This window comes from Chionomys nivalis, chromosome 7 (assembly GCF_950005125.1).
Source record: "Chionomys nivalis chromosome 7, mChiNiv1.1, whole genome shotgun sequence".
NCBI classification, from domain to species: domain Eukaryota; kingdom Metazoa; phylum Chordata; class Mammalia; order Rodentia; family Cricetidae; genus Chionomys; species Chionomys nivalis.
Window position 1 is genome coordinate 48596984 of NC_080092.1, and position 27126 is coordinate 48624109.

Here is a 27126-nt window from a genome sequence, read left to right on the forward strand (position 1 = left end):
AGCGGCCTCACCCGGCTTCCTGCGGAAGCGGAAGCTCTTGAGGAAATAGAGGGGCGGCCCAAAGGAGGCGTGGTCTCCTAAACTCATGGCGGCGCTGGTGCGGGCTTGCTGTATGGGGATGCGACCGCAGTGTCGCCAGCTCTGGCGTCTCTTCCCTCACGGCCATGGGCTTGGGGGTCCAGTGGGGAGTCCGTGGCCCCGAGAGGCGCGCTGCTGCCTGGGGATCCGGGCTTTCAGCGCCGCGCCGCCACCACCGGGGGCCAAAGGGCCAGAGCCCAAGGGCGGCCAAGCCGGGTCGCGCCGCATGAAGCCCGGGGTGAGTGTTTACGTGGAGCCTTCCGGACTCACCGCTCTCTGCAGCCCGGTATCTCTGCATCCGGCTGGGTCACAACCTCAGAACTCCCTGGCGTGCCCTGAAAGGGCCATGGAGTCACTTTGCTTCCTGGTCCGCCGGTAGTCCTAGCCTTGGCAGAACTGGTTGCTAGTCAGCCCGTAGTCCCTGCCTCGACAGAATTTGAGAAATTTACTCACCCTCCGCGCCGTCACAACCCGGGATTTTGCTCCAGAAAAAAAAAATCAGTTCTAGGTTTTAAGGATCTCAACTTTATCATGATTCAAAATTCAGAGCACTTTTATAATCTCACCGAATTGAATTCCCCTTCAATGCTTCATTGTGTAAGTTGAAATTGAAGCAAAAATGTGGGCATCTGTTGCGTTTGGGTATTCCTCCTCTTCCTTTTTTCCTCCCTTCCTCTCCTGTTCCTTCCTTTTTATCTTCCTCTCGTTCTAGTTGTGTCTCAAATTCAGAGCCTCTGCCTTACTTGCTCGTACTAGTAAGAAATGTGGACTTGGGGAGCGGGGCAAATCTTAGGCAAAGGTAGCAAACATTTTAGGTTTTAAAGCGTACAGTAGCAGCTTGAGCCAGTAGTAATCAGTTACCGGCTTTGCGCTATTTGTTGAGACCAGGTCTCTCATATCTCAGGTTGGCCTAGAACTTGATATTTCGCCAAGAATGCCTTTGAGCTTGATCCTCCTGCATTCCCCTCCCAGCGTGCTAAGATTACAGGTGTGCATCACCACACCCGGTTTTATGCAGTGCCTCGCATGGAACCCAGGGCTTTGGTACTTGCCAAACAAGCACTCACTCCACCAGTTAATTGAGCTCCATCTTCCACCCTTACTTTGTTTTTAAATTGTCTTGGGTAACTAACTTTGCCCTGGAAATGAGTGCTTTTTAGTAGATATAACTGTATTCACAGAAATTTTCAGGATGTATCCCAAAGTAGCCTAACACATTCAACGTGTGTGATAATGGTTTGTGTGTATATATGTGCTATAAAAACTTTGTGATAGGTAAAACATGGTTAAAGGTTTGCATCTTACTCATTTATTTGGTTGAACTCTCTGCCCCAGTAGCCCGTTTCTTGGAAGTCTTTAGCGTTGACTTTTGCCATTGGAGGATCTTTATTGGCTGGAATGAAGTACTTCAAGAAAGAAAAGATAGAACGTAAGTAGTCATTCTTTTGGAGCATTTTTTTGTTGTTGTTTTTGAACTTTTTATTTTGTTTATTTATACCTGTGTGTATGTGAGTTCAGGTGCAAGCATGCCATGGCAGAAGCCAGAAGACAGCTTTTGGGAGTTGGTTCTAGTGTATTTTTTTTTTTCTTTCCAAGATAAGGTTTCTCTGTGTAACAGCCCTAGCTGTCCTGGAACTAGTTCTGTAGACCAGGCTGACCTCAAACTCAGAGATCTGCTTGTCTCTGCCTCCTGAGTGCCGGGATTAAAGGCGTGCATCACCACTGCCTGGCTAGTGTCTTCTTTACTTCATGGTGGGTTCCTGAAGTCAGGTTTTTATATCAAACACTTTTATCTACTGAGCTGTTGCCCTGCCCTGTTTTTTAATTTTTTTAATTTAAAAATGATTTTAGATTTACTAATTTAGAATGTTGTGAAGATGGCAAAGAAAAGTCTCCATATACTTTTCATCCAACCCCTCTCCCATTGTTGACATTTTATATGGTCATGGACAGCTAAGAAATTAAAATTGATATAATTAACTGGACTGCAGCATTTAATTAGTTTTGCATATTTTTCCATCGTTGTCTTTAACTTTTCAAGGATGGAATCCAAAATGACGCTGCTTTGTCGTTGAAAAGACAGCTGTAAATAGGTTGGATGTGGGCAGTTGGAAGTCCCGAGGGTACAAAGATGACTGAGATGCTAGCGGTTGGAATGCAGTTGACAAGGAGACAGACACAGAAACTAAAGCTTTCACTGGATGGCGTTCTTCCAGGCTGGAGGGCAGGGCAGGGTATGTGAGGGCCTTTGACACTGGGATCTGAGAAGACGTCCTAGAGGTCAGGCATGGAGAGTAGGTACTGCAGACCAGTTAGGGCGGCAGCAGTGGACAGGAACAGGCTGCCTGTGATGGAGGGAAAGCCGGGAACTACTAGGAAATGCCATCTCGAAATGTTGACAGGATTAAAAGAAAACAAACTTTATATTTTACTGGATATTCTAAGACTTTAAGATTTGGTTTAAAAATTTGGATAAATATTGTTTAAATGAGTTATTTAGAGTTTCTTGATGCTTGTTAATAAAGAGAAATGTTAGACTACGGGAGTGAGAATGCACAGGCATTAGAATTTTAGCAGTTGGCCTGTGAACATACATCACCGTGGGAATTTTCCTGGTTTCCCTATTTGACTTTGGGAAAACCCAGCCTGAAAGTGGCAGGCAGCCCCATTTCCTGGTTTGGGGCCCTGTACTTTGTAAGAATAGAGAAAGCTAGCTAAACTAGCATGCACAGTTTCTGTCTCCTCTAGAACGTGGGTGGGTTATGACTAGTTGCTGCGCGGGCCTCCCACTCGGACTTCCCCACACGTGGGTTATTATCAGGAATTGTTAGATAAACCCTTTCTCATCCGAGTTTCTTTTGTTTTGTATTTTTGTTTTTGAGTCAGGGTCCCACTGTGTAGCCCTGACTATTCTGGAACTCGCTCTTATAGACGAGGATGGCCTCCATCTCACAGAGACCCTGTGCCTCTGAGTGCTGTGATTAAAGGCGGGCACCACCACCTCCCAGCTCTGAGTTTGTTTTTGACAGACTATTTTATCACAGTATCAGAAATGAAACCGGAAACAAGAGCTTGCTGTTCACACAGGATCCTGTTTTCAGTCATCCTTGGGTTTTCCTTCTGCCACCGGCTCTCCTTGAACTTTATTTGTTTCAGCTTATTTCAGCATTTCTCAACAAAAATAGCTTTTTCTTTTCGTTGGAGAATTCCTATATATGGAAACTGTCAAGTTATACCAGTACCTCTGATTGTCTTAATACTACAGAGATCATTCCAGTTTTTTCCCGCCCATTGTTCCGGCTTTCCATTAGTAACACTTATTCCTGTTTATTTGCTTTGTTATTTAATTTTCTATATAAAACTAAGGTCCCATAAACATTCCCTTTCCGTTGAGGCTGCCTCTAGCACACCCAGCCCTCACCCCCACACTGAACAGCTTAGTGCTGGGTTGTTCTAGAACACTTTTTAACCACTCATTCCAGTGCTTACCATGTGTTACAGCATTTACTTTTCTTATTTTATGCTTGTTTTTCGGACAGTATTTTTGTTAGTGTCTTGAAAGCTAATATATTTATTTTCTACCTCCCAGTCCACCCACATACTGTTACTAGTATTATGCTAACTCTGTCAGATGCTTCAGTGACTCTGGTTACAGTGACTTGTTTGGTGTATCTCTTTAAGAGCTGGAGAAGCAGCGGCATCGCAGCATTGGAAAGCCTTTACTAGGGGGACCATTTTCCCTCATAACTCATGATGGCGAGCCCAAGACTGACAAGGACTACCTGGGCCAGTGGGTATTGATTTATTTTGGCTTCACTCATTGCCCTGATATCTGTCCAGAAGAACTAGAAAAAATGATTCAAGTTGTAGATGAAATAGGTAAGAGCACAGCCCTAACTCACTATTGAACGGTACTGTTTCTCACCTTCTGTAGTGTGTCAGACAGGGTGTTGTAACTATTTGGTCTGTAAGAACATAAAGTTTCCATGTTCAGCTAGATGCTGTGATTCCAGGACCCTACTCTACCTAAGGAGGCTTGTTTGGGTGCCAAGTGTTAGGTCACTTCAATATGTCTTTGTGCCTCTCTCTCCTTTTACTGAAGCATTCTCATTGTGCTTCCCCAGTGACATTGATAGTTATTAGATTAGGAAATCAGGAGTGGCAGGTTATGTTTTATTTGTGTCAATTAAAAGCAATTAGAAGGAAGCATACCTCTTTAAATTGTTTGGTGTATTCGGTCTTTATTGATAACCTCGTCCCTGAGCTACTGTAGGAAAAACTGCAGGGATTGGATTACATTAGGAAGTGAGATAGCCAAGACGTAATCTGGGGTAGCAGCAGTTATGTGTCAGTAGAGGTGTTTGGTGGAACGGCTGGCTGGCTCCATCACAGACAGAAACTCCTCCTCCTCCACTCCAGATAGTCTAATCTGTCCCGTGCTCCCCTGACATTTTACTGCTGCACCACTGTCTCTAGTGTTGCTGGGTCTCTCTCTCTCTCTCTCTCTCTCTCTCTCTCTCTCTCTCTCTCTGTCTTTTCCCTAATGGTGACTATTGGACTAATTGAAACTTTCTTTCAGACAGTATTCCGTCCCTGCCGAATTTAACTCCACTTTTCATCACCATTGACCCAGAAAGGGACACAAAAGAAGCCATCTCAACTTATGTGAAAGGTGTGTTTTGCTGATCATTTACACAAACTTATTTAACAGTTTGCAGTAGCAAACCATCTAAATAGACAGGTAGTGTTAGCAACCATTTTGCAGTGCTACATAGGGATAGCCTGTCTCAAAAGTCTCCAAAAACAACAAAAAAGGTTTGCATACAGTTTGTTTTGATCATGTTCCCCACTCAACTACTCCCAGGTTTTCCCACCCATCCAACAGGTGAAAAAACAAGAAGACAAAGAGTGCTCATACAATGAGACAAAAGCTCACAAAAAGAGCATGGAGTCCATTTTGTGTTGGGCACCAACTAGTCCTGAGCATGGGGCCTGTCCTGGAGCAGTTGATATTCCCATTAACACCTCACTGGAGAAACCTGAGTTTCCTTTTCCCAACCATCATCAGTTGCAGGTAGCTTCTTGACTTGGGCTAGAACTTGTGTCCACTTTCCCTTCTCAGCTCACATTTTGTCCAGTTTGAGCATGTGCAGGACTTGTGCAGGCTGTCACGGTCTCTGAGTTCATATGTGCATCAGGCCTGTTTCCTTGGAGTCCTCCATCCCTTCTGCCTCCTACAGTCTTTCCACCTCTTCCATGTGGATTCTGAGCCTTGAGGGGAGTGGGTTTGATGAAGACATCCCGTTTCAGACTGAGTCCTCCCCAGCTGTCTCCTATTGCTGTGAAGACACCATGACCACAGCAACTCTTATAAAGGAAAACGCTTAATTGGGTGGCTTACATTTTCAGAGATATAGTCCATTGTCATCATGATGTGACAGGACAACATGCAGACAGGTGGGGTGCTGCAGCAGGAGCTGAGGGTCACAGGCAGCAGGAGACACTGGGTGGTATCATGAATGTATGTGAGACCTCAAAGCCCACCTCCATAGTGACATACTTTCTCCAATAAGATCATACTGCTCCATCAAGGCCACACCTAATAGTGCCACTCTCTTGGGGACCAAAATCTTTCAGACCACTGCACAAGCCTCTCACACCCACTGAGCCATCTTACCAGCCTCTTGAACTAAGTATCTTTCCATCTGATGCAGTGAAAAGCCTGAAGTACTTCAGGAATCCTCACTTACATGTGTTTGTAACTAAATTAATTTAAAACATAATCTAAGTAACTAGAATATGTTTCCTCTAGATCTTTTTTGTAGTCACTGAAGATCCAACATCTATCATGGGAGAATTTTCATTTCTTCTCTGGGTCTGTTTTTCTTTAAATCATACAGAAATGTTTGGTGACTGAGGAACAAAGTGGCACCAAAGCTGCTTTACAGTATTTTTATTCATTAGGGTTTTTATTTATGTATCTTTATTTTAAATAAAGATGGTTATATTTCTTGTCTTTCATTTTCACTGTCTTTCTTATTTTTATATCTAGAATTTTCTCCCAAATTGGTTGGTTTGACTGGCACAAAAGAAGAGATTGATGGAGTGGCCAGAGCATACAGGGTCTATTACAGCCCTGGCCCTAAGGATGAAGACGAGGACTACATAGTAAGTAAATGCTCAGCTTTCAGCTCCTCACCTGGCCTCAAGTCCCAAGTTCTCACACACTTTACATGCTGACTGGCTTCTGAGATAAAGGAAAACCTGAAGGGCGGAAGAGATGGCTCAGTGATTAAGAGCACTTCCAAAGAGCCTGCTTCAGTTCCCAGTACCGACATTGTGGCTCGTAGTTGACTGTCAGTCCAGTTCCAAGGGATCCAATGTCTGGACTCCACAGGCACTAGGCACACACATGCTTACACATACATACATGTAGGCAAACACTCAAATACATAAAACAAAAATCACTTTTAAAAATGAAGCAGAGGCTACCGTAAATTATTTGAAAATCTAGTAGCACATGTTTTTGAAAGGTGGGTGTTTATTGCTTAATTTATATTCATTCCATAGCTTGTCTGACTTCCCTAGTTACATACAATTATAAAAGCAAATACTCGGGCACCATGTTGGATTCAGAAGAGCGTCACTGGCATCAGTGCTCTTCAGTTTTAGTTCGGCATCTGCGTTGGTTCGCCCTGGGTCCTTGATGAAGTGGAAGACAAGTGCTCCTTTTTAGAAGCAGTGTAATCCTCAAGGAGTCTTTTATTACATTGAAAAGCAAGAGGAAAAATAAAGTCTTCAAATAACAGACTATCTACAAATTTTAATGTCTCCAACAGTTTAGTTCAGCTTGGGGTTCAATAATGAGAGATGGGACATCTGCCCAGTTTACCTTTGTGGTTCTTTAAGGACCTGTTTCCTTGTTATCAGTGTTGTCTGGGAAGTCCTGAGCGACTGAGCCCATTTCCGATTGGTTGTTTCATGGTGTGCAAAGGACTGACTCTTCTTGTCTATTAGGTTCTTGTTTCTCAGCGCATTCAGAGTCGACATGGTGCTATAGTATTGTTACTGATTTTTTCCCCACTTGTCTCTGGGTTTTCTGTAATGTTAGTTGAGTAAAGTGATTAATTATAAATTTCATTTTATGTGTAAAACTGATAGGGAGGCTGACCCTGAGTCACTGATTTACCAGTATCCTGAGGCTGTCCCTACAGCAATATGCATAGTGTCTCCACAATAGTTTGTGCCTTTTCTCGCGTGAATGTGTGTGTGAGAGAGTGTGTGTACATGCTGACTATGATGCTGATAAACAAGCTTCCAGAGTCTGCCAGTCTCTGCTCCCCTGTACTGCACATGCAGATGTCTGTGGCCATAGCTGACTTTTACTCTTGCTCTTCTTGCTGGCACACGCGGCCATCCCTCAGCCCCTCTCTGGCCCTTTTGAGCCTGTACCATCTTTCACGGTAAGCGCTGGCACACGCAGCCATCCTTCAGCCCCTCTCTGGCCCTTATGAGCCTGTACCATCTTTTGTGCCCATATAGCCTATGGCCAAAATAAAACAGACTTTTGACCACAATGCCTTAGTTAAGCCCAACATGCCACCATATTTTTCAAGCCTGAGGCCTTATAGCATTGAGGAAACTTGGGATTCGTGGGGGAAAAGGACAAGAAAAAAAGTGAGTTTTTCCTGAAGCCCTACGTTTGCAGAAAGCGTAGTCAGGCTCCTCTGCGGCTTTGTCTTGTTGCCCCTGCAGTGTGAGGAATGGAAAAGTGTGCAAGTGTCAAAAGCGGAAGCTCCACAGGGGTGAAGGACTTGTCAGACTTTACCCTTTCACACAGTTAGAGTGACTGGTTTGGTTCACATGAGAGGGCTAATCTTCCAGCCATAAACAAATTTTGTTAATTTAGACCTGAAGTTAAAAAACTTCACTTAAACACAATGGCTGGTTTTATTTGTAGCATTTGAGTTCAACCAGACCTGGTGAGTTTGAGGTCAGTCTGATCTACATAGCAAGTTTCAGGCCAACTAGGGCTACATAAGTGAGACCCTGTCTCAAAAATAAAAGCAAGTGAAACATTCCATTTAAATGGCAAGTATTTCACTGAAGCCAAAGCTGTTCTTAACTGCAGGAATGGGGTTAGGCAGCTAGCCTGTGTGGTCCCACAATGCTGTCAACTACCCCTTCACAATTTTCTGATTTTTTTCCCCTTGATTGCATAGTCTACCTCCATCGGGTGCCCTTTACATAGTAAAAATTACCATTCCTTGTTAACTGTGGGTCTGCAGCAGTGCACCGCCTGGACCCAGTAAGTTCATCACAAACAAGCACATTTTAGGCCTTGAAATTTGTACTTGTGATTCAGGTAATCTGAAGTATAGTTGTTATTTTTGTCTTAAAGGATAAAGTACACATACATAGATTTTATGGAGACTTCCTTGACCTTCTAGGATGTATCCTAGACTGCATACTGGCCTGCTGGTCTGACAGAGCTCAGGGACTTTATTGCTGTGCATTTATTTGCTGAATCAGCCAACAGGGGGAGCTGGAGACACTTCCAAGGTTCTTAGAGTTTTTCTTTAGTGTGACTCCGTGTCTTAAGGCTGTAGATAGATGGAAATATGTTAGGGTTTAAGGACCAGTTGGGGCAGTGCTTAAAGATTATCCTTGGTGTAACAGGATGATATTTTCATGATTTCCGACAGTGGGGAGAGAAGTAGAATCTGTAGACAGTGGATATAAATTGAGCATGCCAAATAGGATTCACCACAAAGCCAAATTTGCACAATACTATATGCGTAATTATTATAGACGTAATGCCACATTTTTGTATATAAATGTTAGAAATAGTTCAGGACGAGTACAAATGGCTTTTTAAATTTAAGCTAAGACAAATTCATAAGAAAAAAGTGGGATTGTTTAGTGGTACATCTTTTTAAAATCCTGTTTGGCTGTGATTGGGAAGTTTGAACACCTGTTGTTAGAGTTGTTGGAGTGAGTTCCAAATAAGAGGTGTTTCCGTGCACTGTAGATAGGATGCATCTGGTGGGCCCTCTTCAGGGCAGTACGGGAGGGTGTAAAAGCTGCTTTCACCAACGTGGGTGCTACTTGGAAATTAGCTCACAGGTGAATCTTACAGCATTGTTGGGAAAGACCAAGGACTGAAACCCAAGTCAACTATTTTTGAAGAGTTACTTTATCTGTCCTGATGTAGAAGAGTGGTTTCTGTGTTACCTGACAGGAGGCTGTCATGAAGTGTCAGCTGTGTGGCAGTGGTAGATGGTGCTGGGTATGGACATAGCAAATGGAGAGAATTTCTCTGCGAATATAGCAGTGACTAGTGACAGCGGTTCCCTGCTGGAAGAGCCAGAGGACATGGGGAATCCAGAATGGAAGACTAGTGTGCATGCACTACTCTTTTAGGCGATAAAAATGTATATTAAAAGATACAACTTGCCGCCCCTGCAGTTGAATTGGAAATAGTGGCAGCATAATGATAAGAAAATGGTGTAGACTTTGAAACTGGACAGGTGCTAGGTCTTAAGGTTAAATTTGGCACCTAGTAGTTTCTGTAACTTCCCCTCTCTAGCCTGTGCTACTTTATAGAGGATAAGCATCCTGATAGCTGTTGAAATGACAGCGAGGGGTGGGGCGGTAGCTCAGGGGGTAACAGTGCCTGTTGTGTAAGCACGGGATGAAATCACAGCCCCAGAAGCCACATTAAAAACCAGGCATGGTCATGCCCTCCTGAAACTCCAGCATTATTGGGGCGGTAACATTGTAGTGGCTCGATGCTATAGGTTTAGTGAGAGCCCTTGTTCCAAGCGAATGAGACTGAGAATGACAAAGGAAGCCACCCAACATGGCCCCCCTGGCCTCTGCATCTTTGTGGGTGTACATACTGACCCCACATGTACATAAGTACCACACACACACTGAGGAGGTAAGGATAGGAAATTGCTGGGTTTGTATTTCTGTACTACAGACTGCTAAAAGAAGTCCAACATGCTGAATTCTGTTCTTTAAGGAGAAAAGTGCATAGAGAAAAAGGAAAGTGTATGTGGAGTGTGTGTGTGTGTGTATGAACTTTTCTAAAATTAATTCTCTAAAAAAGGAAACAGTGAAGGAAAGAGGAGTGTAAGCTTCAGAGAAAGGCTTGAGGGGACAGCCAGAGTTTTAGTACTGAATCCTCTGTCGGGCCTTGCCTGGCTCCTACTGTAAATTCTCCACATGAAGTCACCAGCTGTCTCGGCTCTTGATGGCATTCTTTCCTGATGGCAGACAAGTGGCTCTTTCCATTTGCTATCTCCTTATGAATGTGTGTGTATAAAAAAGTAATAGCCTCGTGGCCAGATAATGTGGGTTGGGGTATATTCTGGGGAGTTTCCATTTGGTATGTGTGATGGCATTCCTATCTTTTCCTGTCTTGCCAAACAAGCCTGCAACAAATTCCAAGGACTTAGGATGCCATATCTACTCTTAAAATATTGTGGAAATGAATAGTAAAAGGAATGACTAGTCTCAACTTGAATTGGAACTGAGGCATTCGAAGAGCATAGTCAGGAGAATTGATGATGGATTGAAGAGGCTCCTAGAGCAGCATTTGTGGCCAGTGGGGTTTCCAAGCAGTCTGCTTCAGCTGCAAGCTCAGAATAGCAAATGCAGATTTCCCAGGGAAGAAAAACATCTTCCAGTTTTTGTTTGAATCACCAATATCTTGACTAAATCACTATTAGGATTTGCAAATTACATGCTTCAGCTAGTGGTTGATTTTCTGGCTTCTCATAAACCATGGCAAGTGGAGATTAGGCAGTAATGAGAGCCAGTTTTTCTTAAACATGAGGTTGGACACCCAGACTGTTCTGAACTACTCAGAGTAGTTCTGAGCCCTGCTCTGGCTTCCATGAATGAATGGAGAATGGGTTAGATGAGATACCCTCAGAAGTGGAAGGTGTTTCAAAACAGCATCGCTGTTTTACCACATAGGGTATTTATGAAGGCTGATAGAAGGTGAATTCTCCCAGAGAATGTTCGGGTGAGTATATGAAAAATTGTACCAAAATATTCCTAAGCTGACTCACAGCAGTGGCCATTGCTTATTTCTGGGACGTGAGGTTTCAGGTAGTCCCTGGCTGTGAGTGTGCTGCAGTCAGCACAGGCCCATTCGGTAGACAGTGCTTCTCTGAGCAGATGCTACAGTGATTAGTTAAGCACCGATGTTAATGTCTCTTACCCTGCAGCCTCTTTCTCTTCAGTAACATGTCTCTTCCCCCTCCTCTTTACAGGTTGATCATACAATAATAATGTATTTGGTGGGACCAGATGGAGAGTTTCTTGATTACTTTGGCCAAAACAAGAAGGCGGCAGAAATAGCTGGTTCAATTGCTGCACACATGAGGTCACACAAGAAGAGGTAGCTAGAGTGGTGTCACCAGACACAGGACTGCCTTGTTGAAGACTTGGTCTCCCAGAGGAGCCTCTACAACATGGCTTTCATATCCTGAGATCATCTTTCTACTTAAGATGTTACCCTTGGGCTCACCAACTGAAGTCTGCCCCTTAGCTACCATAAGTCCAAAGGGCCGTGGTAAGCAGAACAGGCCTCCCAGGGCCGTAGGAATGGCCCTTGCAGCAGCACTGATACCCCGACAGCATCTGGGACCTCGCTTGGACAAATTGTGGGGCCAGATTGTACAGCAGCGTATAATTTTCACAGTGCTCTTGGTTTTTCAACTTGTGTGCTCAATGGTTGATAGTCAAGATACTTTCAAGTCATCTTTATACTTGAGTGTTGAGTTCAGTCTTCCTTGGAGAGGAGTGTAACTGTCAGGTTTGCATTTCATTCCCTCAGCAACTGCTGCCTGGACGACTGAAGGAGAAAACTTCTGTGTGGACATAACTGTTGGCTCAATTCTTGCTTTTGTTATTTTTTGAAAAGCTAAATGATTTGGCTGGTTTTCAGTGATAGACCAAATGGAAATGAGGATATTAATTATGACTGGTCTGGTTTTTTTTTTTCATATACCAGATTATACAGCATATAAAATAAAGATGTAATCAGTTTAGCAGCTTGGAAAAGTGTCACTTGGCTTCTGTGGAGAGTGGGTGCCTAGTGCACCCATGTTCGGGGCAGAGGGTGCAGGCTTAAATGGGTGGGTAGGTTGGTGCTTGTTAAATGCAGGCTCCCAGACTTGGAGCTCACCTCTTGTCTGGGTGACATACAGACACCTGGGTTTCCTGGGGACAGACGACTGACAGGCTAATGATACGAGTCCACACCTGGACCAGGTGCCTCATGGAGAAACAGCATAACCAGGGGTTGTCAGCAGCTATTCCAGAAAATGCTGTTGACCTGGGCATGGTGTCAAACACCTTTAGTCCCAGCACTCAGAGCTGAGGCAGAGGCAGGTGGTTCTCTATGAGTTTGAGGCCAGCCAGGATACCCAGTGAAACTTTGTGTCCAGAAAAAAGAAGAAAGACCATGCTAGTTGAGTAATGGTGCATCTTGACTTTGTTTCTGAATTAAACTGCCCTAATACCTGGGTTTGGCTCGCACATTTTCAACTTGAGCCTTTCCAGTAAATCCAAAAATGCTACAAATAAGCCTTGTTGGAAAGCATTCTTTCCATACACCTGTCAGCTTTTATATGCACATGATGCGGGCTTATCTCCTGCTTAACGTCTCAGTACATACATTAAGCCTAATGTGAGTACTTACATCACTGTGAAAGAACACCTTGTATCTATTACAGGCCAAATCATGTCATTCACAATTCATGTGTCCACATCCTAGAATCAGTCACTTCAGAATGTGACTGTATTTGGAGATTAAGTCTTTAAGGAGGTCATTTAGTTAAAATGAGGCTGTTAGGTTAGGTCCTCCCTAAAGTAATATTGGTGTCCTAAAAACGTAGGAGATGAGGACCCAGGAGAACAGGTGGAAACTGGTGTCCATCCACTAACCACAGAAAGAGGTGTGTAGAAAAAACTAACTTCTGACATCTCCATAGACTGCTGATCTCCAGAACCTTAAGAAAACAGATGTCTCCTGTTTAAACCACTTCGTGATAGGCAACTGGAAGATTTGTTCCTCTCCCATTTAGTTGGTTTAGAATGTCTTTCTTGGGAGCATCTGAAAGACTTGATCTTACAAGAAGATACTGAGCATCAGAAATAGCAAATGTTTTGCCCCAGAATACTGTGGCATGCTTGCTCATTCCCAGCTTTTGCAGGTTAGCCCTCCTGTGATATCCCAGAAAGGAAAACTGTTGCAGGTTAGCCCTCCTGTGATGCTCCAGAAAGGAAAACTGTTGCAGGTTAGCCCTCCTGTGATATCCCAGAAAGGAAAATTGTTGCAGGTTAGCCCTCCTGTGGTGCTCCAGAAAGAAGAGCTTTTGCAGAAACCTTTCATATGCTCTTCATCCAAAGTACCCAGGCTGACCTTGAACTGCAGTCCTTGTCAGTATAATTCGTCAGTACAGTAAATAGCCAAACAGCTGCTGGCTTTGACAACTGCTCCATCAGATTGCAACCATTCCTGTCAAGCATTTCTAGATATGAAGTGTCGTTCCCACTGTAAGATAAGAAAGGGTCCCTATATCATCTCTTTCCCAAGAGTTCCTGGGGCCTAGTTCTGTTCTGGCTCTAGCTGATTTAATTCTGTCTCAGTCTATACACAGCTTCTGCTAAAGACTTTGAGAGCAGAGGTCCTATGAGCTGGTTTTTTTTTCCTTCTGCGGGATAGTTAACTGGAGATGAGCTTTACTCAGAAGCTGGCATGTTCAGTCTATGAATACCTATATGCATGTACTACGTGGCAGTCGCTGTCCTTAGCGTTAGGACTTTGGGAATGAGCAAGTCACCAGGAACTTTTTTTTTTTACAGATTAGTTGATCTGTTTAGAGTCTAATTAGTACTGAAAAGAAACTCAAAGAAGGCAAGAGTGAAAAGATGGAGATGAATGTGTATGGAAAGATTCAATGACCACTTAATGCCATCAAATATCCAGTTAGTGATAACTCATGGTTATACTTTGGTCCTTTGATTCTCAGAAGCCATGGTACTCCACATTATACTGTAATTGTGTGCAGATTGCACTGAGATCAAGGAGGGTACAAGTATAGTAGTGTGCAAGATTGTCCAGAAAAAAAGCAACAACCTACCTGTTGGTATTTTTATTTGTAAAACCAGGATCACATTAGGACAATATCAGATGCTGGGACCACAAGCCAGAATGGTGCTCAGCTCCAGCAGGACTTGGAATGGTTGGTTGTGGTTGAAGCAGACACAAGGCCTCTTCCAGAGTGATGGAAGTATTCTGTGGCCTGAACTAAGTGGTGGCTTACACACCTGGAAGTTTGACCTATCTGTGCTCCTCTACAATCTGTACCTTCAAAACACAGAGGAAGAAGAATCCCTATGAATGACCTAGAAAGAAAGCGTGTCTGGGACATGAGAAAGGTTCAACTCTTAGCAACTTGTTCTAGCTTAGCAGAGTAGCATTGAAGGACCTTGTTGGCTGCTAAAGAGAACAGCAGCTGGTCAGGGTTCCACTCCAGTGATCCTTGTGCCCCGTTCAGTCCCTTTTCTATGGAATGAGCCAGAGGCGCTACCCTTACAGTCCAGCCATCTGAAGTATTCCTGGGTGAGTCTGCAGTTGTCAGCCCATTATCCGTTTTCCATCCAAGGATGCTGTGAAGGTAAGTGCCCAGGCTGAGCTTGAGAAAGACAGCCTTATCCTTGCATCTGTTGGGCACTGAGGTCTTGTGATGGCCTTGAGGTCTGATTCCTGCCATCATGGAATCAGTTGTGTCATCGTGATGGTGTTGGAAGAAAGGGCCTGGAACCCTCTGAGTTTGTAGGAAAGCTAATAAAACTTTGGTGGACATTGTAAATTCAAACTGTAATGTGCTTTCAGTTTATAAATAGAATGTGCATACCTTGCATAGTATTACATATGTTCACTCCGTCTAGAAAAATTTAAATGTATAGATGGCCTAATATTTTTCTCCCATGTTGCTGTGCTGTGATCCTCACATTGTGGGGGCAATGCTCTGGAGTTCCCGAGCATCCAGTTTTAGGTCCAATCTACACGATATTTTCACTTCCTTCTTGCTCTTTGTCTGGAGATTCTGAGTGAGCCTTTTTCTTACAACCAGAAAACCAAGAAATGCAGTTGTGACATGGCTGCAAAGGCAGAACGTATAAAGTTGGTCATTGTTAGGCTTGTTCAAAACATACATCAATAACTACTGACCCCAATGCATAAGAAATGCATGTGGTCCGTAATGAAATTACATATGAATAACTTCAAAAATCTAGGCAAAGGACACTTGAAATACATAATTCCCAAGAGAGGAATAGCAGGGAAATGATAGATGAAGAAGGTGGCATTGCTAGTGATCAGTACTGGAAGTTTTTTTTTTTAATTTATTTATTTATTTATTAAAGATTTCTGCCTTCTCCCCGCCACCACCTCCCATTTCCCTCCCCCTCCCCCATCAAGTCCCCCTCCCTCATCATCCCTAAGAGTAATCCGGGTTCCCTGCCCTGTGGGAAGTCCAAGGACCACCCACCTCCATCCAGGTCTAGTAAGGTGAGCATCCAAACTGCCTAGGCTCCCACAAAGCCAGTACGTGCAGTAGGATCAAAAACCCATTGCCATTGTTCTTGAGTTCTCAGTAGTCCTCATTGTCCGCTATGTTCAGCAAGTCCGGTTTTATCCCATGCTTTTTCAGACCCAGGCCAGCTGGCCTTGGTGAGTTCCTGATAGAACATCCCCATTGTCTCAGTGTGTGGGTGCACCCCTCAAGGTCCTGAGTTCCTTGCTTGTACTGGAAGTTAAAACAGTGGAATTTCCTCTCAGGTTCACGAGGCACTACAAAGAATGGTACCCATTAATAATGACTCCTGCATAGAACCGGCAGAGAAACCATGGCAACCATTTTGGATGGTGATTTTATGGCAGACTACAAACCTGCTATCCTACTATTTCCAGAAATAACTGGAGTGAATGCAAACATTTACTTACTGCAGCACTTTTGTATTAAATACTGTATATTAGTGTGAGATGCAGAACTACCTGTGTACTCAGTGTCAGCAGGTAAACAGTGGTACATTCATAAATGGAAAGACACAGGATCTAAAGGAGCTGTAGGGCTGTGAGGATAACTCAGCGATAGAGCACTTGCCTAGCATATGTGAAGCCCTGGTTTTGATCTCCAGGACCGCATAATAGTTACATTGGAGTAAGTTTAAAAGAGGGGCTGTTGATTAATATTTAAGGGTCTGAAAAGATATTAAGTACATAATTTGAATTAGGTAGTCCACAAAAGTTTGATCTCATTTTTGGGTAAACACAAAAAATATACACCAAATGTCAACAGTTGTTCAACAATGGAAGTACATTTATGGTATGGGAAGTCCTGAATAAGTGTTGCTTTTATTGGTTAATGAATTAAGAAACTGTTTTGGCCTGTGATAGGGCAGAATAGAGCTAGGTGGGGAAAACTAAACTGAATGTTGGGAGGAAGAAGGCAGAGTCAGGGAGAAGCCATAGGAGACAGATGCCTCCGCTGAAGCCTGTTGAAACTTTGCTGGCAGGCTATGACCTCGTGGTGATACACAGATTAATGGAGATGGGTTAGTTTAGAATATAAGAGCTAGCTAGAAATATGCTTAAACTATTGGCCAAACAGTATTACAAATAATATGGTTTCTATGTGATTATTTCATGGTCTGGGCAGCTGGGAACGAACTAACAGCTTCCCCCTAAACATTCATAAATTTTCTTATTTTTTTATTTTCAGTTAATCTCTTTTCTTAGCCTTTTCAAGTGAATATACATTATGTTTATAAGAATGATAATATTATATAATAAGAATGAGTCATTGGGACTGAAGAAATGACTGCCTGGATAGAAGAACTGGTTGTAAATCATAGGACCTGAATTCAAAGCCCCAGGATACACATAAAAGAAAGCCAGGCATGAGGGTAGCTGGGGCTTGCTCCTTGCCAGCCTTCCTCTAGATTTGGGCAAAGACTATGTCTCAATAAAGTAAGGCAGAAAGAGACAGAGCAGGCCACCAGTACCCTCCTCTGGTTTTTACATGTGTGCACAGGAATATGCATCTACACACACACAAACATGTACACCATACACACATGCAAAAAGAAAAAAATGCAAGTTTTTATTTAAAATTTTTTATTATTTATATTTTTTTGTATGAGTGCCCTGCTTGAATGCCTGCACGGAAGAAGACATCAGATCCTATAAGAGGTGGTTATGAGCCACCACGTGGTTGCTAGGAATTGAATCAGTACTTCTAGAAGAATAGCCAGTGCTCTTAACCACTGAACCATCTCTTCAGCCCTAGTGCATTTTTTAATATATAAAAGAGTCATTATTAGGAAAAATGATTAAGTGTCGGGGGCTGTGGACCCCCAGACCCTGAATTTCCTGTAAACAACTTGTTTTTCCTATGTTTCAGCTGCTCTGAGCAAAACAACTTGTTTTCCTGTATTTGCAGCTGCTCTGAGCACGAGACCCTCAGGAGTTCCTGATGGCAGGGGAGTGGTTTCTGGTGGGTTTGGCTGGGGTGTGACTATCAGTTAAGGATCACTAACTGCCCTGGAACACAATTAAGGGGGTAATCTTGTTTCAATGATGACTTGTGGTCCTCTCTCTCTCTCTCTCTCTCTCTCTCTCTCTCTCTCTCTCTCTCTCTCTCGCAAACCTGTCCCATAGTGCAGGCGCTACAGTCAAATCTAAGGAAGACTCTGTGTTGATTTCAATCATGGTTTGCTGCTTCCAACATTATGGTGCTAGGAGAAATTGCAACATTAAGAGCAGGATCAGATACTATGTGCTGTGATCCACTAATGATGTCTGCAGGGGTTGTAGGAAGCAGTAGTAGCCCTCTTGATCTAAATCCCATCAGCCGTGAAAGTGAGGCACTAGGTTTACTGTTGCCCTGTGTGCTTAGTTGCTTTAACTGGAGAAGGGCATAGCATGACTTGGGCTTCCCATGCAAAGCCTCATGGAAACCCCAGGGAGAAATGCCTTTAATGGCAGGCTGTTTGTCAGCCAGAGAATGCCATATATTAGACAGACAACCCTTCACCTCAACACACATACAGACTTGTGTCTCTCTGGTACCTTAAGTGACAGTCAGAAGGTACTAGAGATGAGGATTTATAATTATTTAGGTCCCCCCCATCTTTTTTATTTTATGTAGAAAGAAACTAAGGTAAATACATTTCTCAAGTTTAAATTTTACAGGGGAAATTTGTTTCTTCCATAATTCAAGACTATTGTATCAGTGCTGAGGCACTGAGGTAGCTCCATGCAACATGCTCAGAGCAGGGACCAGCACCCTCCACAGTCTATCCCCTGCACAACACACACGTCCTGCTGAGTCATAGCTTCCCCACCAATTAAACAGGGATATGGCCACCTGCTCTGCCTATTCCCTGGGATTGTAGCAAGGCTCAAATAAGATCAGGGACAAATGAGGAAAGCATTGGCAACACATACAAGATCACTAAAACCTTTGACATATGAAAGTTCCTAAAATAGAAAAACATACTTGAGAGAAAAAGGGCAAGGGGTATGAAGATGAGGACTGTGAGTGACCAGAAGGACATCCAGTTTCACAGGGAAGCTACAGCCAGGATGCATGAATAATACAGCTGCCCGAACGAAACCTGAACAATGACAATAAACATGCTGACGCGGCAGGGGGACATCTCACAGTGTCCCACCCCTAGACAAAGAATTACAGGCAACTAGTGGCTGTTGAGAGTGGGAAAATTAGTTTGAAAAAAGTACAAAAAAATAAAAAAGAAAGAAAGACTGCAGATAAAAAGACTTCACAGAGACCGAGTCTCTTCCAGATCTTCCTTGGTGTGGTCATATAATCTTGGATACTGCCTTTTGCTCCTCCTACGCCTCAATCCTGCTCTGCTTTCGGGCTGGGAGGCCCCTCATGTCCCATCTTGGGAGGAAGGAAGAAAGAGCCTGTCTACAGTTGGCTCCTCTGCCGGGTAGCCTGTCTCTGCCCACTGACACCTATTGAAGGCCATGCTCTGTGGCCTCCAGATTGGAGCTACTGTGTGAATCCCTGCCCCCACCTGAGAAAGTACCCCACCGTGTGCTCATGCTTATACCAGACAGAGAGAACCAAGAGGTGACAGTGTTAATTGTAACTTGTGTAATTCACGTATAAATTATATGCCTTTGTGATCTGTACAAGGGGAGAAAGGAATTCGGCATAGTTCCAGGAGGCCTTGCTACTGCTGGCCCAGCAGTGCCACAAATACAAAATGGAAGTCCATCACTGCTTTCTGTTAGAAACCCCAGTGCACAGCTGCCTCTTATTATAGATGGGGGCAGGGGAGGAGACATCACCTTTCTCCATCCTTCCCTCCTTTTTTTGTGTTCTGCTCTACCTGAAACCAGGAAGTATAAATCTCCTCCCATTGGTATCTCAGTGCCCCAAGACTACATGGAGACCTAACCTGGCCTGGGTTCTACTCAGCAGTGTTCCTAAGTCAATTTCCAAGACAACAGCTCTAAGACAGGCTCACATTAGATCCATCACCAAGCAGAAATAGTGTCATTCCAGAGTACTCTGCCCCCACACCCACCCACTTGAGGTAGACCCAAAAGGTCATTGCCTTTTTCTCTGTCAACAGGTGGCACTGGGGCCTATAGGTTGCTCTTGTCCCTTGCCGTGACCATTTTGTTGCCATGTCACTAATCGGTTTGCCCACAACCTCACTGGTTCCTATGCACCTGTTTTCATATTCTTGCGAGCATCAAATGCCAACAGTTACCATTTACTATGATCTAATACTATAATGGACACCTTTTGAGACCATTCCTACAGAGACTCATGTTCTAAAGACTTGGTCCCTGGTGGAGTTATGTTAGGAGATCATGAAACCTTTAAGAGATTGGGCTTCATGGAAGGTAAGTAGGTTTGGGGGATTATGGAGTTCTTACAAGTCCCCACTCAGTTCCCATAAGGATACATTATAAAAGAGAGGTCTTGCTTATGGGATACGGTTTCTAATACAACCTGGCATTACAGCCAAAAGAACCACTTAGCAAACATCCCAGTTTCTTTACAGTTCTTCATGTTCTGTTTTGTTGAGGCGTCATCTCACTGTCTAGCCAAGACTGGCTTTAAATGTAAGATCCTTAGCCTCCAAGTGCTGGGGTTATAGGCTTTTCTACCATGCCCAGCTACTTAACCTTATTTTTGAATGTATAAACCAGGTCCAGTTCCTAGCACCCACATGTTTACATTTAAAAGCCCATGAAAAGGCACCATTCCCATTGCTCTCTGCACATAGCTGTTGTCATTAATTTCTGGGTCAGCGCTTGGTGGTTGTTTGAATGAGAATGGCCCCTATAGGCTCACATGTCTGAAATACTTGATCCCCAGAAGATGGAACTACTTGTGAAGGATTAAGAGGTATGACCTTGTTGAAGGAATTAGTCACCGGGGGGGGGGGGGGGGGGGGCTCTCTTTGAGGCTTTAAAAGGCTCAGGTCATTCCCATTGTTTCTTTCTTTCTTTCTGCATCTGACTTCCAGGTCAACAGATGCGAGTTCTCAGCTGTTCCAGCCATCGTGCCTTTGCTTGGCCGTCATGGACTCTAGCCCTCCGAAACCATAATCCTCAAATTAAATGCTTTCTTTTGTAACTCACAGAGTTCTGCCTGCCTCTGTCTCCTGGGTGTTGGGGTTAAAGATGTGCACCACCATGTTTGGCCTTGCTTTCACCACCCAAGGTAACTGCTAGCAAGCTGCCGGAGGGAGACGCCTGAGCTAGACAAAGAATCGAAGAATTCGGGGGGCTTCTGTGGGAGGTCACATGAGCAGGTGATTTTTTAAAAAGTAGCCTTCCCTCCTAGATTTTTATCTGAGTCCCTCACCTTGCCTCCTCACCATCATGAGATTTTCTGAACTCCAGTGATCCAGCAGACTGAATGAAGGCATGTGGGAAATCACCCAGGGTCTGGCTGCTAACCTGTAACATTTGGCTCCTGTCCAAGATGACAGGAAGGGAGTGAAAGAGGGGAGAGAAGGGAGAAGGTAGTAGCTTGAGCTAGCCCTGGGAAGCCAAGGAAGGTCTCAGCACTGATGGAGTTCACACCATTCCTGTCTCTGTTTCAGGACAGACAGGTGAGGCCCAAATCTGCTACCCTGGACATGATAGCAGCTCTGTTAGATTATATGTATCCTGAATCTCTCTGCTCTGAACGTCAAAAGGACAGGGATTATAAAAGAATTCACCCATGTTTTCCTTAGTGCTTATTCCTTTCTTTACATTTGGACCTGACACGTTGTTTAATTTGATGTGCAGTGTGGGGTATACTTCTGTACTAGTCTCTTTTTTGTACAGTATTCTGTCTGCATGTATGCCTGTATACCAGAAGAGGGCACCAGATCTCATTACAGATGGTTGTAAGCTACCATGTGTTTGCTGAGAATTGAACTCAGGACCCCTGGAAGAACACTCAGTGCTCTTAACCATTGAGCCATCTCCCCAGCCCCTATACCATTCTCTTTTTTACAGATGACCATAGGGTGTCCACACACTGCTTATTAAGAGTAGTGTATCCTGGTCTCAAGATGCTGCTGTCTATCACTATCAGCTTTGCATAGAGATCTCCAGAGCTTCTGTCTAGACTGTCTGTCATGTCCCTTTGTCTATCTTCATGCACAGTGTGACTCTATTTGAGTGTGGACTGTGACATGTTTTGCTTGCTTTATTTTTATTTTTTATTATTGACTGATTATCTACCGTGTCTCACTATGTAGACCGTATGGCTTGGAACTCACTACTCAGTACGAAGAGCAGGCTGACCTCAAACTCAGAGACTCAGATCCTACCTCTGCCTCTTGAGTGCTGGGATTGAAGGGAATGCTGCCACGCCAGAGTGTGCTCTAATCAGTGTGGTGGCATCCCTGTGACTTGTCTCTTCTTTGTTGGTTTTGTTGTTTATCATTCACATCTGAAATTTGGGACTGATTTTCAAGCGCCAGGGGAGAGAGCTGGTGTTTTTTTGGTATTGTCATATTAGCCTGCGGGTGACCAATATCTTTATGGTGTGGAGTCATTCTCTCCTGTAGCAGCACTCGGAGGTTTTGGCACACGCCTGTTCAGTTTTTCTTTAAGTCTTTCCCATTGTTCTGGGTTTCCTGTCATCAAACTGCTCATGCAAACTTTGTCCTCTCAACAATTCTTGGGTACTTCTGAGATCTCAGCAGGTAAAAAGGGTTTTCTAAGTGAAACCTAGATTACCCTTCAAGTTAAAGACTTAGTTAGGATTACTATAGCTGTGATGAAGTACCATGACACCATGACCAAGGCAACTTACAAAAAAAGCATTGAGGGCTGGAGGGATGGTTCAGTGGTTAAGAGCACTGGCTGCTCTTCCAGAGGTCATGAGTTCAATTCCCAGCAACCACATGGTGGTTCACAACCATCTGTAATGAGATCTGGTGCCCTCTTCTAGCATGTGGGCATATATGGAGGCAGAAAGTTGTATACATAATAAATAAATAACTTTAAAAAAATGAATGTGGGGCTTGCTTATCATTTCAGAGGGAAAGTCCATGGTGGGAAGCATGGCAGCAGGCAGATATGCATGGTGCTGCATCAGTAAGGGAGAGCTTACTTCCTGATCTGCAGGCAGGATGCAGAGTGTGAGACTAGGCACCACCCACAGTGACACACCTCCTCCATCAAGGCCACACCTCCTAATCCTTCTCAAACAGTTCCACTAAGCGGGAGCTGAGCATTCTGACATAAGAGCCAATGCGGGCCATTCTCATTCAAACCAGCACAAGGGCTATGATTTAAATCTTAACTGCCACTCTCTTCCGTTGACTACCTTTCTTCCTGAGTCCTGTGTCACCATGCCGTTTGTTTTCCATCACGCTTTGCTAACCTGATGACACCTTGGATCTCTTTCCTCTTTGCCTGCCTATTACCAATGGGTTGTTATCTTCCTCCTTCTGGGTGGCACTGCCTGTACCTTTTATTGTAATTGCCAAATCTCCTGGCAGGGCCTTACCTCTTGGTAAGCTGCTTTTCTTAGAATCTCTTCTCCTGTCCTGTTAGAGCATCCTCATCCACGTCCATCAGGGTACTCAACCCTCCCAACCATATGAGCCCCATCAATCACTGCCGTCCAGCACAGACTTGGGACAGTAGCTGTCATCTCCTCTGAGCCAGCTGAATGTCACAAACCCGACAAACACCTTCCCCTCCCGTCTTTTCCTTCTATTTTACCACGGTGTGACATCACGTCCCAATGTGGTCACTTTTCAGCACCAGCTTTGTCTCTGACAGATTAAGGGTTGACATTTCCCAGAAGCTTCTCCTGATCCATTTTACGGGTACCCCAGCTTGTGCATAATCTCTGAATCAACTGTCTCCGATCTCTTCCCACTGAGTTAATGAGGTGCTTCATGGCCTGGCTTTGACATTCTAACTCCAAGCTGGTATCTGCTGGCTTCATATTCCAAGCTGGTTTCTTTTCAGTTTCCTGCTCAACAATCAAAGTTCCTACTTATGCCTCCTGCATAGTACTTATATAATAATGCATGAACTGGGCTTGCAAAAATCTCCAAAGCAGTGCCCCAAAGTGACTGAAAGTACTGGCCATTTTTACCCTTGCACTCATAGTGAGCACTTATAATAGGTTACATGATGGAAGGCAGACAGATTAACTTTTATTACATTGGCAGAATAAGGAGGCTTTTAAAAACTTTGTTTTGAATGTGTTAATTTTTAGAATAGGCCAGAATAAGAGTTATAAAAAGTCAAGCCATATCCCTCCTCCATCTCTTCAGCCGTGTGCTTCTCCTTCCAAAGGAAAGAGAATTCCGATGCTTCAGTAGCTGTCTGTCGCCCAGTGGTGACTTTCCCTGGACTACAGTTTTATGGGGTCTGCTCTTTTCTCATTCCCTGAACGTTTCCTCTTTCTATCCTTTTTTCTTCCTGCGGTTACCCTCAACAGAACACCTCCCTGCAAACATCCTCTTCACTAATTCTAGGCCTACTGCCCCTGGTGCATGTGGAATACGTTCTAGGACCCCAGGGCCAGCCTGCAGCCACAGAGGGCCCCCAATCTGACACGAGATGCACTTTCCACCATGTGTAGCTGTCTGTGATCAGTTGAAATTACAAACTGGGCACAAGCAGACCTTAACAGCAGTACAAATAAAGACAGATTCTACCAAAAACCTGCAATAATGGATTGTGTGGATGTGGTCTCTGTCTCCTGAGAATCCAGACAAGATCAGGTATGATGGCACAGGCCTTAATCACAGGAGGCTGAGGCAGGAGGACAGAGAGTTGGAAGGCAGCTTTCACCACGCAGAGAGATTCTGCTTCAAAAAGAAAAGATCCCAGCCAAACACTATAGCAGTATTTTCAGACAGTGGTCTACCTAGAGAAACAGAAAGCATGGGCAATGATGGCGAAGAGGGAGGGCGCGGACTTTTGGACCTGCCCTGCTCCAGGTCTGAGCATGCCTCTTCACCAAATACCCTTTCACTGCCTTCTCGGTCCCCGTCTACTTTGTCCAGCTGAAAGACGCTGCTATCTCACTTGAATTCAAAGTCACAAGTGCCTTTTGATGAACTCACTATCTTGCCCTACACAATTAGGGTTATTGCCTTATCCTCTGCCCACCCCATGAGACAGAGACTTCCTTGAAGATAGAGACATTTCTCTCCATGGGTCTTCCCCCTTGCACTCTTTGGTTCTAAGCCTTGTGTGTAAAACATACTCAATGTAGGCTTCCATCACTCAAAATGGATTCAAAAATCAAATGGAAGAAAGCTCTATAAAACAAAAAGTACTTCAGCCAGACGGTGGTGGCGCACACCTTTAATCCCAGCACTCAGGAGGCAGAGGCAGGCGGATCTCTGGGAGTTCGAGGCCAGCCTGGTCTACAAGAGCTAGTTCCAGGACAGGAACCAAAAGCTACGGAGAAACCCTGTCTCGAAAATCAGAAAAAAAAAAAGTACTTCAAAGTAGACCCATTCCTTATGTCAGGGAGAAGAGATCTACAAAGGGATGAATTTATGGACTATGAGAGTGGAAAACATGGACTAAAAGAAACGATACAGAAATTATCATTCACTTTTTAGATGGAGAAATGCATTGTGGAGATTGTCCTTCTCTTTAAAAGATGCATGATGCAAAGGGAAGGTCCCTGTCTGCTGCTATTTATTTGCAAACACACAGCAAAATGAGAGAAAGGGAGAAAGAAGATGAAGAGAAGGAAAAGATGAGGAGGAAAAAGAGAAGAAAGAGAAGGAGGAAAAAGAAGAGAGAAGAAGGAGAGGGGAGAAGAGGCAGAGTAGGAGGGACCAGGCAGAGGAGGAAGAGAGACAGAAGAACAGAGAAAACTGGCTAAGCATCCACTGCCTATGGGAAATCTTTTGTGATGCTTTGAAGTTACCTATACATCAAAAAACGTTTCAATAATAGTAACAAAACAGAGCACAGAAAGCCTACATTGTCTACTTGAACTGAAGGAAGAGCTTTGACCTCTCTTTACTTGAATTCCTTCCTGGCTCAGGGCCCCTAACTTTCACCTCAGAACCAGGGAACAGTTTTGGACCAGAATAATGGAGTTGGTATTTCTAGTGACACCCAATCCTCCTCACAGTGGGACTTGGGGAATGCACTTGATCCAGGAGACATGTGCTCACCGAAGCTGACTTCATGCTCTGGCAAACAGTGGTCCTGGGAATGCTGCTACATGGCCGGGAGCCCCAGCATCCATACTGTGGGTTCAGACATCAAACAGAAGGCAGAGAGCCAGGGAGGAAGCAGCTAGGCATCCCAGGGCGGGTGGTGAGCACCTGACCTCCTGAGCCTGCCTGCATTCCTGAGACATAGTTCATTTTTTTCCAGCTCCTAAGGGATAAATGAAGCCCTGGGCTCCGGCTGTGGGGATTAGTTCTGCCTGTGTGATGGCTCCAAGAACAAGAGTTTCTCTGTTCCCCAGGGATGGCTAATAATATACTATATGTCATCTGTCCCCTGTTTATCAGAGAATGAATTCCCTGCCAAGAGAGCATCAAGTTTGCCCCCAGAAAGCTCCTCTTCTGATAGCAAAGATTTTCTCTTTAGATAGACACCTTAAAATATATTATCTGATCTTGTTCCCTCTCTACAACTCAGTAAACACATATTCAGAATAATCTACTCAACTTACCACTTAGAAATTCCGTAATGCATTCAAGTAGAGAAGACAGCTTACATTTGACAAACACTGGTGTGTCGAATACTTGAATAGCCTATGGAATGCGTCTAACTGGTCTGTGAGATGCAGTTTACACCCATTTCACAGAGAGGAGAACAGGTCCTGGAAACACAATGTCCCATCCTGTGGTTTAGGAGTGGGCGACTGTGGTGTAGCTAATCCTCAGCCCCACGTTCTTTGTTTCTGTAGCAAGCCATGCCCACCACTTCTCTGAGCACTTCTGTCTCTTGGTTCCTTCCCATTCTCTTTGTTCTGCTTTCTGGGCCATGGTTGCTGTTGTCATCCATGTCCCTCAGAACTTCTAGAGAGCTGTTCTCTGTCCCCAATGTTGCTCTCTTCACAACCCCTAGAACCTTCCTTTCTCCCCTGCCTCCAATTCCTTACATGTAAGGAGGGGTGTTTAGCAAGTGACTTTGTAGATCTCTTGATGTGGCATTTTTGACTCTGTTGTGTTTTCTGCTAGGCTCAGGATCTGCTTGGTGACAGTAAATGAGTCTGACGGGAAGAGGAAAGGATCTCTGACTTTAGAACAGCAGTAGGTAAAAGTAACCTAAGCAGAATATTTCTCTTCCGAATCCTGGAGAATTGATGGCTATCCAGGACAAGTTTTTTCCCACCAAGGACTACAGATGATAAAGAAGAACCTGGAGGCATCCATCTCTCTGCCCGTGTCTACCAATGTCTAAGACATAGCCCTGGCCTCTTGCGTTATTTTTGGGAGCCTGCTACCATCTGTTCCCTAGGCGAT

General features: G+C 44.2%; 1 protein-coding gene across 1 annotated transcript; it reads left to right on the forward strand.

Moving 5' to 3' along the window:
- Window positions 1-82: 82 nt before the first annotated feature.
- On the forward strand, window positions 83-12172 carry LOC130877833 (protein SCO1 homolog, mitochondrial). The gene is made up of 6 exons (XM_057775447.1): window positions 83-316; window positions 1417-1507; window positions 3760-3957; window positions 4658-4750; window positions 6131-6246; window positions 11364-12172. The coding sequence occupies exons 1-6, from the start codon at window positions 86-88 to the stop codon at window positions 11493-11495; spliced, it is 861 nt and encodes a 286-aa protein (XP_057631430.1). The 5' UTR covers window positions 83-85; the 3' UTR covers window positions 11496-12172.
- The last annotated feature ends 14954 nt before the right edge of the window (window positions 12173-27126 follow it).

Excerpts from the sequence above, each read along its gene's own strand:
- LOC130877833 (XM_057775447.1), top strand. The coding sequence starts at position 86 with ATGGCGGCGCTGGTGCGGGCTTGCTGTATGGGGATGCGACCGCAGTGT. Across the intron at positions 3,958-4,657 it reads TCAAGTTGTAGATGAAATAG|ACAGTATTCCGTCCCTGCCG; the intron begins GTAAGAGCACAG and ends ACTTTCTTTCAG. Across the intron at positions 4,751-6,130 it reads CATCTCAACTTATGTGAAAG|AATTTTCTCCCAAATTGGTT; the intron begins GTGTGTTTTGCT and ends TTTTATATCTAG.